Source organism: Oncorhynchus keta, chromosome 34 (genome assembly GCF_023373465.1).
Source record: "Oncorhynchus keta strain PuntledgeMale-10-30-2019 chromosome 34, Oket_V2, whole genome shotgun sequence".
Taxonomy (NCBI): Eukaryota; Metazoa; Chordata; class Actinopteri; order Salmoniformes; family Salmonidae; genus Oncorhynchus; species Oncorhynchus keta.
Genome location: NC_068454.1, coordinates 53,319,563 through 53,332,924, shown reverse-complemented (window position 1 = coordinate 53,332,924; position 13,362 = coordinate 53,319,563). Strand labels below are relative to the sequence as shown.

Here is a 13,362-nt window from a genome sequence, read left to right as displayed (position 1 = left end):
GAAAACAAAAGTTACAAAACAATGTTTGTCACAGCCAAGTCTAGTGATGCGCCAATATCACATTTTTGGCCAATACCGATATTTTCCTTGCCAACAAAATCCGATACCGATATTGAATTTTTTTTGCGGCCTTAAGCATTCTAGTACGGTTAAACAGTTAACACACACACACACAGAAGCAGCAGTCTAAGGCACTGTATCTCAGTGCAAGAAGCTTCACTACAGTCCCTGGTTCAAATCCAGGCTGTATCACATCTGGCCGTGATTGGGAGTCCCATAGGGTTGCGCAAAATTAGCCCAGCATGGTCCAGGCCCTCATTGTAAATAAGATTTTGTTAACTTGCCTAGTTAAATAAAGGTTACACACACCACACTGACCAAAAAGTTAATTTGTTGGCATTTACGCATGTCCCCATTACCAGTAAAACATAATCAAAACCTATTTCTTTCACTAACTTGCTGTGCCATTTTGTTGTTAATTTATTCAGTCATTTCATTCTCCACCAGGATTTCTACAGAACGTCGTTTGGGTCTTTGCGTGTCAAAAAAGATACACGTCACATAACGACAATCTGTTTCAGTAGCTATAGTTAGCTAGCGTCGGCCGATACCGATGTTGGCATTTTTAGCTAATGTCGTCCGATTCCGATATGTTCACAGATATATTGTGCATCCCTAGCCAAGACTTCCAACACCATTTTCTACAGGTAAACGACAACGATTGACAGCCGTCTTTACCATGTGCTTTAAAGAAACATCCACCTTTTCTCTTTTTAGTCATGCATTGTCTAAATGAGAGATGGATAGGAAACTAACGATAAGCGATCCTCACCAGTCTTCGTAAACACCACGTGTGCTGGTCTGTCCTTCATGGTTAAGTCCAGGACAGAGAGGCCCTCCTTATCCTGGGTGGAGAGAATGCCACCATGCTGCAACACAGAAGCACCATTCTAGACTAGGGCCAGTATACTATTTCCCTATAACTACATATAGCTGTAAGTGATGTAGCAGTTAAGAATAGAGTAGCAATAATTTAAAGTGGAAAGAAAAAGTATGTGAACCCTTTGGAACTACCTGGATTTCTGCATTAATTGGTACTAAAATTTGATTTGATTTTCATCTAAGTCACAACAATATGCAAACACAATGTGCTAAAACTAATAAACACACATTATTGTATGTCTTGTCTATATTGAAAACATAATTTAAACATTCACAGTGTAGGTTGGAAAGAGTATGTGAAATCCTAGGCGAATGACTTCTCCAAAAGCTAATTGGAGTCAGCTAACCTGGAGCACAATCAATGAGACGAGATTAGAGATGTTGGTTAGAGCTGCCCTGCCCGGTGTAAAAAACAGACAAAATTTGAGTTTGCGATTTACAAGAGGCATTGCCTGATGTGAACCATGCCTCGAACAAAAGAGATCTCAGAAGACCTAAGAATTATTGACTTGCATAAAGCTGTAAAGGGTTACAAAGGTATCTCAAAGCCTTGATGTTCATCAGTCCACAGTCAGAAAAATAGTCTATAAATTGAGAAAGTTCAGCACTGTTGCTACTCTAATTAGGAGTGGCCGTCCTGCAAAGATGACTGCAAGAGCACAGCGCAGAATGCTCAATGAGGTTAAGAAGAATCCCAGAATATCAGCTAAAGACTTACAGAAGTCTCTGGAACATGCTAACATCTCTTTTGATGAGTCCACAATACGTACAACACTAACACGGAAGAAGCCACTGCTGTCCAAAAAAAACATTGCTGCACATCTGACGTTTACAAAAAAGCATCTGGATGTTCAACAGCACTACTGACAAAATATTCTATGGCCAGATGAAACTAAAGTTGAGTTGTTTGGAAGGAACACACATCATTGAGTGGAGAAGAAAAAATTAAAAAGAGCACAGCACAGCACACCAATACCAGAACCATTCCCCAACTGTAAAGTTACTAAAGTACAATGGAGGGAGCTTCATGGTTTGGGTCTGCTTTGCTGCCTCAGGGCCTGGACAGCTTGCTATCGTCAACGGAAAAATGAAGTCCCAAGTTTATCAAGACATTTTGCAGGGCCATCTGTCTGCCAATTGAAGCTCAATAGAATTGGGTGATGCAACAGGACAACGACACAAAACAAACCAAATCAACAACAAAATACTGACCTCAACCTGATTGAGATGCTGTGGCATGACCTCAAGAGAGCATTTCACACCAGACATCCCAAGAAAAGTTCTGAACTGAAACGGTTTTGTTAAGAGGAATTGTCCAAAATTCCTCCTGACCGTTGTGCAGGTCTGATCCGCAACTACAGAAAACATTTGGTTGAGGTTATTGCTGGCAAAGGAGGGTCAACCAGTTATAAAATCCAAGGTTTCACATACTGTTTCAGAATTCCAGGAAATACAAAAAGGGTTCACATACTTTTTCATGCCACTGTATGTAGAGGCCAAAGGAGGCCCAGTCATCTAAACATTAGTTCTGAATCAGAGGGAGACTCACCTTAATGAGTGACATGAGGCAATGAATGTGTCCGTAGAAGACACTGCGGTGCAGGGCGGTCCAGCCAGACTCCTTGTCCTTCACCATGAGGTCAGGGCTCTTGCTCTCCAGCATCCACTCCAGCAGGGCCCTCTTGCCCAGTGAGGCGGCCAGGTGCAGGGCCGTGCGACCGAAGGCGTCCCTCAGTGTGGCCGCGTTGTGGCAGTGGGCGTTGAGGAAGGCCCGCAGGCTCCCCTCTGAACCCCGCGTCAGCGCCGCCACCACTTCATCTGCATGCCGCACGGAGCGGCATTTTGGCGTGCAGTCCGGGTTTGCCATCACCACGCTCATCCTGAGAGACTTCTAAACTTTGCAGTAAACTCCCTGCTCTAAAGCAGCAAACTTACCCAGTCACGGAGACCCTGCTCCCCCCACTCCTAACTCTAAAACAAACACTGAAACAGCAACAAACCCTAAGAGAATGCTTTAGGTCAAGTCAATGTGACTTTGAAATTATAATGTTTTGTAAGTAGCTGCTCTCTGAAGAAAATAGAAAAAGGTGGGAGATTGTTATGGGGTGCTAGAATTGTGCTTGTGTTGAGATTCCACAGCACCCTAGCAACCCCATGGCCTTGTTTTAGGTCATCTTAGTCCACAATGTAGACCCAAAGCTCAACACAACCAAATGTGTTAGAAACATACAATGGCATCAGGAATTCAATAAACGTATATATAAATTCTACACTTATATAAAATAAAATACAAATATACTATAAATATATTACAAAAAATATTTTCTCCTTTTACAACTTCAAAAAAATATACAATATTTTACAAAAGGCAGGTTCAATAACCCTCCAGAAAGTCCCTTCAAATAGTCCATCAAAATTGAGGGGAAAGACCCCCTTTCCCCCCCAAAAACACACAAAACCCTTCTCAAAACTCCATAATTGTATTGGGAACCTGGGGAATAAAGGGTGGACAAAGTCATTAGTTGTAAAACACTGGAAGCACATGCAAGGTAGAGAAAACAACTGGATTCATAGCTACACAACACAAACATGGCATGTACTAAATGTCTGTCCACAATGCCACAGAACAGGCCTATTCAAAGTGCCAAGAACAAATGCATGCTCTGGAAAATCCAACATACCCATCTTGCTCTTGAACTGTACTATGCTATATGGCTTGCTAGGTTTTAACCGGTTTAATCTATGTTGAAAGGTCAACAGAGGTCAGAGTTCAGTTCAGCACCCCAGATAGGCAGGGACAGCCAGCAAGGATCAATTGACTTGACCCTACTATACCTATAATAGTAGTCCAGCTAAGCTATGTCTATTGACTCCAGGCCAAAAATACTGCACAAAAGTTTTAGTAACACGAAAAAAAATACTGTTTTCACAACATGCACAGCTTGGAGTTGTGAAAGTGAAAAACATGTTTTTAGATATAATAAAAAAGGTATTTAAATAAAGATGCATTGGTCTGCAAAATACCTGTCAGATGTATGGTGTGCATTAGATGTCCACGGTGTAGTTAACATAGCTAACATATGTTGATTAGCTACGTAGCGAAGTTAGTAGCGGATCCAGTCGTTGCTGCTTCCATCTAGCATACTTGCTACTTCGTACAACTATGTTATTAACTAGTTAGCTAACGTTAAGTCTCTTAGGAGACTAGCAACAGACATTAGCCCTACAATTTTTACTCACTGGGCAGCTAGCTACAATGTAATCCAGTGGTATTACAACGAGTTTTATGCATGTACACCATGATTTAACAGTTTACTACAAGCGAATGAAGCGTTCATTCTCTAAATCCTGGCTAGTTACCTACTACATTGACAGCTAGCGAGCATTTGAACTTGGCTAACTAAATTAGCTACAAACCATTAACATATTGGACAATCTCAAATACTTTAATCTAAATTAAAACTTGTTATATACGTATTGTTGGCTTGTTACCCTGATGTGACCATCGAGATCTGAATGATGCTACTGACACATCATCGATAAACTCAGTTAAATTAGCAATGCTAGCGAGTTGCAGTGAAAATAGATTGCCACGACCACATTCCGCTTTCTCACCTGCGGCTAGATGAAGACGAAAGTGGTGATGAAGCTTGCTCCAACGGTACACACCGACAATGTCATCGTTTCAAAAATATGCATCCCTAAAAGCTCTTATTAAACCTGGATATTTGGCAAGAACAAACCTACTCCGCAGTTATGTAAGGAACCAAAAAAGAAGGGTGGCTGGGTAACACGGAGACTTCTGATTGGTTGAGAGATCTTACAATCCCGTTTACAATTGGACAGTGTCATTGCGTCATCGTGAAATTACCATACGAAAGTCTAATCGAGACCTCAGAGTCTGGTTGCATTTGTCAATGTGGAGTTGATTAAGCACTTTAAATGGTAAACTCGGCACATGTACTGAATGACTGCATTAAAAATATGAACACCGATATGTGCAGCAGTCACGGGAGAAGGTATATCATCTAGACACATATGTAGGTCCTTGATATAGCGCCCCCTGTCACAGATGATTGGCATACCGTCAAAATCATTCCACTCGATTGATTGACGTCACTGCTTGGAGAAATTGGCTGTCTTTAAATAAATGAAAAGTGACACGTATTCTGAGTTAAGAGCTGGGAATAGACTAGTTACATTAATGTATTGATTGGGGGGGGCAGAGTAGGTCCAGGTTTGTCTACCCTTGGCCCACTGGTTTTCAACTTGAAAATAATAAATAATGACTTTAATTAATAAATGCATGAAGGTTACTGAAAAGGAAAAATGATTTCTCCTCCACGTCTCTTAGTTTCAATTGATGGTCATGTGGGCTCCAGTTAAGAATATGTAAGGGGTCAAGGGTAGAGCTAGGGTTATAAACTGGATAGCAGCATTATCCTGCATAATCCCAGGAGAACAGTTCTGCTACTGACTAAGATCAGGAGGCCAGTCCTCAGAAACCACCACTAATGAGTGGTCCTTCTGTAGCTCAGTTGGTAGAGCATGGCGCTTGTAACGCCAGGGTAGTGGGTTCGATTCCCGGGACCACCCATACATAGAATGTATGCACACATGACTGTAAGTCGCTTTGGATAAAAGCGTCTGCTAAATGGCATATATTATTATTATTATTATTATTAATGAGGAAAGTGCAGCCAGAAAGACTTTGGTACAATACTTTGGTAAAACTTCACATTAGGTTATTATTCAGTGCCTATGCCTGTGTAGTTAAGAATAGTTTCAATGCAAACGCTATATATCAATTTTCAGAAATGTTGGTAAATAGGCTTTTTAAGTTTAAAGAACGTAGGAAGGAGATTGGTGTGTTTTTTCAGAATCTAATCATGGCATGGGATTGCTAAATGGGGCAGCAAGTAGCTTAGTGGTTAGAGTGTTGGGCCAATGACCAAAAGGTTGCTGGATTGAATCCCTGAGCTGACGTGATAAAAATGTGTCGTTCTGTCCCTGAACAAGGCAGTTAACCCACTGTTCCCTGGTAGGCCGTCATTGTAAATAATAATTTGTTCTTAACTGACTTGCCTGGTTAAATAAATAAATGTTGTTGTTTTTTAAGGACAGACATGTATTTGTTTGAAATCTATCACTAGATGATTTTATTTCATAGAGACAAACAATCACATTTTGTTGCAAAACGAGATACAATACATGCCCAAAAGTATGTGGACAACCTTTCAAATTAATGAATTTGGCTATTTCAGCCATATCCGTTGCTGACAGGTGTATAAAATTGAGCACACAGTCATGCAATCTCTATAGACAAACATTAGCTGTGGAATGGCCTTACTGAAGAGATTAGTGACTTTGAATGTGGCACCATCATAGGATGCCAGCTTTCCAACAAGTCAGTTCCTCATGTTTCTGCCCTGCTAGACTGCCCTGGTTAACTGTAAGTCCTGTTATTGTGAAGTGGAAACTTCTAGGAGCAACAAAGGTTCAGCCGCGAAGTGGTAGGACACACAAGCTCACAGAACGGGACCGACAAGTACTGAAGCATAAAGCATAAAGCAAAAATAATCTTTCCTCAGTCTCGACACTCACTACCGATTTCCAAACTGCTTCTGAAAGCAACGTCAGCACAATAACTGTTCGTCAAGAGATTCATGAAATGGGTTTACATGGCCGAGCATCCACACACAAGCAAGCCTAACATCACCATGTGCAATGCCCCACGTGGACTCTGGAGCAGTGGAAATGCGTTCTCTGGGGTGATAAATCACGCTTTACCACCTGGCAGTCCGATGGACGAATCTGGGTTTGGCTGATGCTAAGAGAACGCTACCTGCCCGAATGTTTGGAGGAGGAATAATGGTCTGGGGATGTTTTTCAAGGTTCGGGCTATGCCCCTTAATTCCAGTGAAGGGAAATATAAATGCTACAGCATAAAATTATATTCTAGACGATTCTGTGCTTTTATCTTTGTGGCAACAGTTTTCCAAAAGGCACTTTCCAGTTTTAGCATGACAATTTTATTTTATTTATTTATTGTACCTTTATTTAAATAGGCAAGTCAGTTAAGAACAAATTGTTATTTACAATGACGGCCTAGGAACAGTGGGTTAACTGCCTGTTCAGGGGCAGAACGACAGATTTGTACCTTGTCAGCTCGGGGGTTTGAACTTGCAACCTTCCGGTTCCTATTCCAACGCTCTAACCACTAGGCTACCCTGCCGCCCCAATGCCCCCTTGCACAAAGCGAGGTCCATACAGAAATGGTCAGTCGAGATTGGTGTGGAATAACTTGACTGGCCTGCACAGAGCACTGACCTCAACCCCATCAAACACCTTTGGGATGAATTGGAATGCCGAATGCAAGCCAGGCCAAATCACCCAACTTCAGTGCCAGACCTCACTAATGCTCTTGTGGCTGAATGGAAGGAAGTCCCCGCAACAATGTTCCAACATCTAGTGGAAATCCTTCCCAGAAAAAAATGGCCTATATTTATCAGTCATATGAGATCTGGGCTCTGGTCACATGTAGTGTACAATACAGAGAATTTCACCTTTATTTAACCAGGTAGGCTAGTTGAGAACAAGTTCTCATTTGCAACTGTGACCTGGCCAAGATAGAATAGGGTGCTACTTGGGACGAGGCCAACTAAACGCTATAGCATGAGGCTACATTTATTATGGATAGAATTTACATATTAAATATACAGGATACAAACATACTATTCCAGTTAAACAATGGGATATATATAGCATTTTGCAACAAAAAACAACAACATTTCAATACACATCTAAAATCTATGAATTAAAAATCAGTCAAATTTGTCACACACATAAAGGTACACATAAGCATTTATTTCTGATGAAAAAACACAAATGTGGAAAAATTGGTTGATATTAAACCTTTTTGAAAAAAAACTATTTTCATGCTGCTCTCCTTTATTTGGGCCAGATTAAGTTCGGACATGGAACCGGAAGATCCCGGTGACCAGCAGTTTAGCTATTTTAAAAGGGGATACGTTTCTCTTATATAATTACAAAAACATTACAGTGGATCACTAAAAATGATGTTAATAGATTATTATCAATTAACATTTTAATAGAATGTTGTTACAAGAGTAATTACAGTGCAGGTAGCTTAACGGTTAAGAGCGTTGGGCCAGTAACCAAGTGGTCACTGGTTTGAATCCCTTAGCTGACTTGGTGAAAAATCTGTTGATGTGCCCTTGATCAAGGCACTTAGCCCTAATTGCTCCAGTAAGTCGCTTTGGATAAGAGTGTCTGCTAAATGACATACATGTAACTACATGTATAAGAGCATGAAATTGACTGTGTAAACCTATGTAATGTCTCTCTCAAACACACACACACGCAGGCTTCTTCACACTAACAGCAGTGCTTGGTTTCTCTCCAACCAAGAACTTCATCAGTGTTATGCCCTGGACCCAGGGGACTATGTGCTCCTCTTCAATCAATTAGGATTATATATTGGCTGTTAACTAATCTGAATTAATGATAACTGTCTAAATTAACACATGTACTGTATGGCCGTGCTGTCGGGTGAGGGGGATCTAGTACACTCATTTTGTGGGACAAAAAAATATAGTAATATTTTATAAATTATTATATATTTTTTATGTATTTATCTGCAGCACCATCGGCACCCCTATTTCCCATGGCTGTGCTTACATGTTACTGCTGGCTATTCAAACGAATTGCAGCCCAGTAGGATATAGTACATTAAACCACCCACAGCTCTCGATTGTCATTCCCCTCTAAAAGCACATAATAGCCTAAGTGAGGAAGTGCATTACACAACAAGTGATGAATTTTCATTTGACAATAATCTTTCAATAGAAACATAAAGTCTGAGACTAATGGGTTCTTTGTGTTCTGAGGTTTAAAATTGCATTCCCTTAGCTCTCCAGCACATTGGCTGAGTGGCCCTGATATCTACAATGTATATGAGATGTAATTTACGATATTAAATCATATGCAATACTTGTTTACAGTTTCCTAATAATTGAGTACAGTTGATGATGCATTTGATTTTGGATCGAAAACCTGTCATTAGATTAGACCAGGCTACTTCAGCTATGAAGCGGTGGTTTCTTTTGGCCATGTAATTTTCTTGACCACAGTGAAACGCCCAATAGAGACTGCGCATATTGTGATTGTGTATGCATTTAAATAAATAAAGGAAACAATAAATGTGAGCAATAACAAGGATATATAACTAATGTTTCATTTGTTGGACGACAACACCCGTTTACTGAAGTTTCCTTGCTCACCCGTTGTAATTTAACATGGTATAGCCCTAGCAGTGGTTTGTGCCGCCGCGGACTAATTTTCGCATACTCCACTTGGAGAAGAGTGTATTCAGTTGATTCGAGGGAAGCAGTGTTGGACCAAGTGTGTGCACAGATGCTTTTGTTGTATCGTGTGTTCTTGGCGTTATTGGGAAATCTCCTCGAAATCTAATGACTTTTTACGCACTTCACTTCAAAGGTTTACTCGAATATATTTGAGGGAGAACGGTGCGATCAAACGAACTGCAAGCGGATTTGAAAGCCCCCACTATAACACGAGGATCATGGTGAGAGACTTGATTGGCAACCGAAACTTTTCTCTGAATGTAAATGTATTGCGAGGATGCTGTTTAGCTAATGAATGTAGCCGTTGCCTCCCAGTTTCAATCGAAAGTAGAGCTATTTCCCGGAAAAAGGTAGAAAAATAGCCTTTTCCACGTGGAGGACAGGAACTTGAACGTGGATTGACTCGGGGGGAAAAAACATTTGTGCACTGTAAATAAGCACTGTGCTTCGTTTCATCTATCAGATTCATTGGAACCACAGGTGAAAAAATGCGTTTTGCGAGCTCATTGTTATGTTGTAAACTTGAAGAATCCCGGGAAAATACGACTCTGCTTCGTTTGTGGTTTTTCTTTGCCATCCTTGTTTCAGATTCAGCCTGTCCTGACAAATGCGTCTGTTTCACATCCACGGTCAAATGTGTGAACCAGGGCTTATTCATGGTCCCGCAACCATTGCCAGCAAACACTAAAACCCTGTTTATTACTGGGAACAATATTTCTCATCTCACAGCTGGGTCTTTCCCTGTGCCTCTTGAGCAGTTAACAGACTTGTATCTCACGGGAAACCAGGTGGAGCTGGTGGGCCACAATGTATTAAACAACTTGCCAAATCTCAGGCTGCTAGACTTGAGTAACAACAGGATTCTGAATTTTAGTGCTCAAGCCTTCCCTGATTACAACAAACTGCTGGATCTTAACCTCAGCAGGGCTTTTTACAACCATTCTTTCATGGATGAGCTCTTCAGCCTGCTACGGAGTGGCGGAGCCCTTCAACTTACCCGTTTAGACCTGTCTAACAATGACCTGGTTGTCCTCCCCGAGGGCATGTTCTCCCGCCTCCCCAACCTCACCATCCTCAACCTACAAAACAACTCCCTAATTTTCATCCGGAACGGGACGCTGAGTGTTCCTCCCCTCCGTGAGCTAGACTTGAGGGACAATGCCCTGAGGCAACTACCCAACACTACACTGATGGACTTCAGCCTCAAGCCTGGGCTTCAGGTGCATCTGGCAGGGAACCCTTGGCTCTGTGACTGCAATATCGAGGACCTTGTGGCCTGGCTGAGGAGCTCTGAGCAGGTCACAGACAAGCAGAATATGACCTGTTCTGACCCTGAGGTTCTGCGGCAGTTACCGTTGCTCCAGATAGAGAACTTGGAGTTGGATTGTACCTTTTCAGGTGAAATGAAAAGTGTGCTGGAGACCTCGTATGTCTTCCTGGGCATGGTGCTGGCCTTGATCGGAGTGATATTTCTGCTGGTCCTCTATCTCAACAGGAAGGGGATAAAGCGTTGGATATACAATATTCGGGACGCGTGCAGGGACCACATGGAGGGGTACCATTACAGGTATGAGATCAGCTCGGACCCCAGGTTGGCCAACCTCAGTCTCAACTCCGACATTTAAGAGGACCGCTATGTGAGCCAGGCCCCCACAGTGACTGAGGCATTATGACTTGTCAAGAGCAGGATATGCATGAGCATCTCTGTATTTCCGGGGGGCTCCGGCCTGCAACCCCCCCATAGTACTGTCCAGACTTCTACACCAGTCATGACTCTTAGTAGCCTCAGTCATGACGACCCACAATCTGCCACCACGCATGCCCTTGGCCCCTGCAATGCAGTGTCTATTTGTTTTTACACCTTTTCATGTAGATCAACGTTCCATGGACTGAGAATAATGACTCGGATGGGGTTTGTGAGAGGGCTCTATGTAATATAACATTTTCCCTTCCTTGAGCAAAAGAGGATGGTATGTAGAACTCCCAACTAAACAGACTTATTTTGACTGGTAGTAACTAGACTATATACATAGGATATATATCCTTTCTGCTGGTTATATTTTAAACACTTCTGTTTCTACTTTCCTCCCACTGCACAGTGTTGCTATGCTTGTTTAGTTGTATTTATTCCTTTTTAATATAATTATTAAAGCACTTGCTAATTTATCTCACTAGTATTGCACTTGTTAGGTGGACATTATCAACATTTTTCATGTACAGCTGAATAAAATGTCTTGCATTGCTGTTTTCCTTTCTCGACTGAGGTCCTTTTAAACTCCAGTGACTGAGGAATGTGCAGGTATTTGGGCACCAGAGAGATTCACGGTCACGAAATGGAGAAGTGCCCACTCCCTCGTTGCAGGTTCAAACACATGCATGCAAACAGAGGTCATCATGCCACAGCCAGCACCGACCATACCACACAGGCAAGACTTCACATGTCACCTTTATACATTAACTCGTTCTCTGTCAGCTCGTGCAGATGAGACATTTACAGGCAGCAGCCTTTGTTGACTTTCCAATTTTTACTCTGAAGAGGTGAGAAGAGGTGAGAAAAGGCTAACTGGGACTTCTGAAGGTGGCAGAATTTACCTTGAAGATGAATTGATTTTAATTACTTTCCAATTACTGTTAAGTCAACTTCCATTCTATTTGGGAAGCGAGACGTGACTGAATGTTCCTGTCCAATTAAATCCCTACTAGGATTCGGTTAGAAATCCCTGGCGCGATAGTCAAATGATTGCATACCTCAGAACCATCCAAAATAATATTTTGAGGTGTAGCCCATGGTCAGTGGATTTCCATCCAAATCCTCTTTGGTTCAACTACACCAGTTACAGGATTGGCACTCATTCAAAGCATTCCGACGTTGTGAGCCCAAAGGGGGAAAGTTAAGGGTTGTCTTTCCTGGCAAATGCTAATGAAGGTACACAGTACCCAAGGTTGTTACCAGGAGGGCACTCTACAGGCAGTATGGTATGGAAATGAGTTCATACTCTGCTTTAATCTGCAGTGTTTTAGGTGTGTGGCGTTTTTAAAGTATCTTATTTTTCAAGCATTGTTTACTTTCCTGCTAACTAAATGCTGCTTTTTTTCTTTCTGGTCGTCAAGTACGTACGAGTAAATATCAAATGTGGAACATTATTTTACAGGATAAGTGTTCATAATCTGGATTATGAAGTAACTGCAGAGTTGGTGAACGTTTTGAGTAAAACACCTGGCCATTACCTCACCATGCACATTGAAGACCACCCGGGAGGTAGTGTGAGCTAACGAGCACAAACAGAAACGCACAAAGTCTCTGTGCACAACTAACTACTACCTTTGCATAGCCCCGAGCTACTGAACAAATCCTCTTACCATAACAATGCCCAGACATCCCTCATTCAGTCACTGGTGGTATGTGCTTTTCGGGCAATGTGTTTGAATGTTAAAGTGGCTCTTGTGTAAACAATTTTTTTATTTCCCAGGTTTGTGATCATAGAGATTGTCCAAATTAATGCAGTGTGTGGGTGTTAACCATGTTTCTTTGTCCCTCACTCTCAATATAAAGACAGTCTGTTTGCAGGGTACTCTCAATATAAAGACAGTCTGTTTGCAGGGTAAAACAAGAATAATGCACCATTACACAGTAGATTCATTTTAACCCCGGATTGACTTGTGAGTTTGAAATATGTAGGCCTATCACATATTTCTTATGTCTGCAATCAATCTTCCCAAGGCATTGTTTGCTTTTTTTATTTAACCAGGCAAGTCAGTTAAGAACAAATTCTTATTTTCAATGACTGCCTTGGAACAGTGGGTTAACTGCCTGTTCAGGGGCAGAACGACAGATTTGTACCTTGTCAGCTCGGCGATTTGAACTTGCAACCTTCCAGTTACTAGTCCAACACTCTAACCACTAGGCTACCCTGACATGCCTTTTAAATAAGCCAATAAGGTATCAGGAGTAGAGGCTAGCTATCCATTTCAGGAAATCATTGTTTTGTCATCTTAATTAGTTTCCAGCCAACCACCGTTGAGAGATAGACAC

The 13,362-nt window shown here is 41.6% G+C and overlaps 2 protein-coding genes across 2 annotated transcripts in view; one reads left to right on the top strand and one right to left on the bottom strand.

Moving 5' to 3' along the window:
- The window catches only part of LOC118367282 (inhibitor of Bruton tyrosine kinase-like), a 32,532-nt gene extending 27,806 nt beyond the window's left edge, over nt 1-4,726 (bottom strand). The window contains exons 1-3 of the mRNA XM_035750585.2: nt 4,558-4,726; nt 2,492-3,433; nt 833-929 (exon numbers count right to left, since the gene is read on the bottom strand). Coding sequence (XP_035606478.1) covers nt 833-929; nt 2,492-2,821 — 427 coding nt within the window. The 5' untranslated portion in view covers nt 2,822-3,433; nt 4,558-4,726. The remainder of the gene's footprint in view (nt 1-832; nt 930-2,491; nt 3,434-4,557) is intronic.
- A 4,577-nt stretch (nt 4,727-9,303) lies between these two features.
- On the top strand, nt 9,304-11,068 carry LOC118367280 (trophoblast glycoprotein-like). Its single transcript, XM_035750583.2, has one exon. It carries the CDS (start codon nt 9,818-9,820, stop codon nt 10,952-10,954), a length of 1,137 nt encoding a protein of 378 aa, XP_035606476.1. The 5' UTR covers nt 9,304-9,817; the 3' UTR covers nt 10,955-11,068.
- Nucleotides 11,069-13,362: the final 2,294 nt, after the last annotated feature.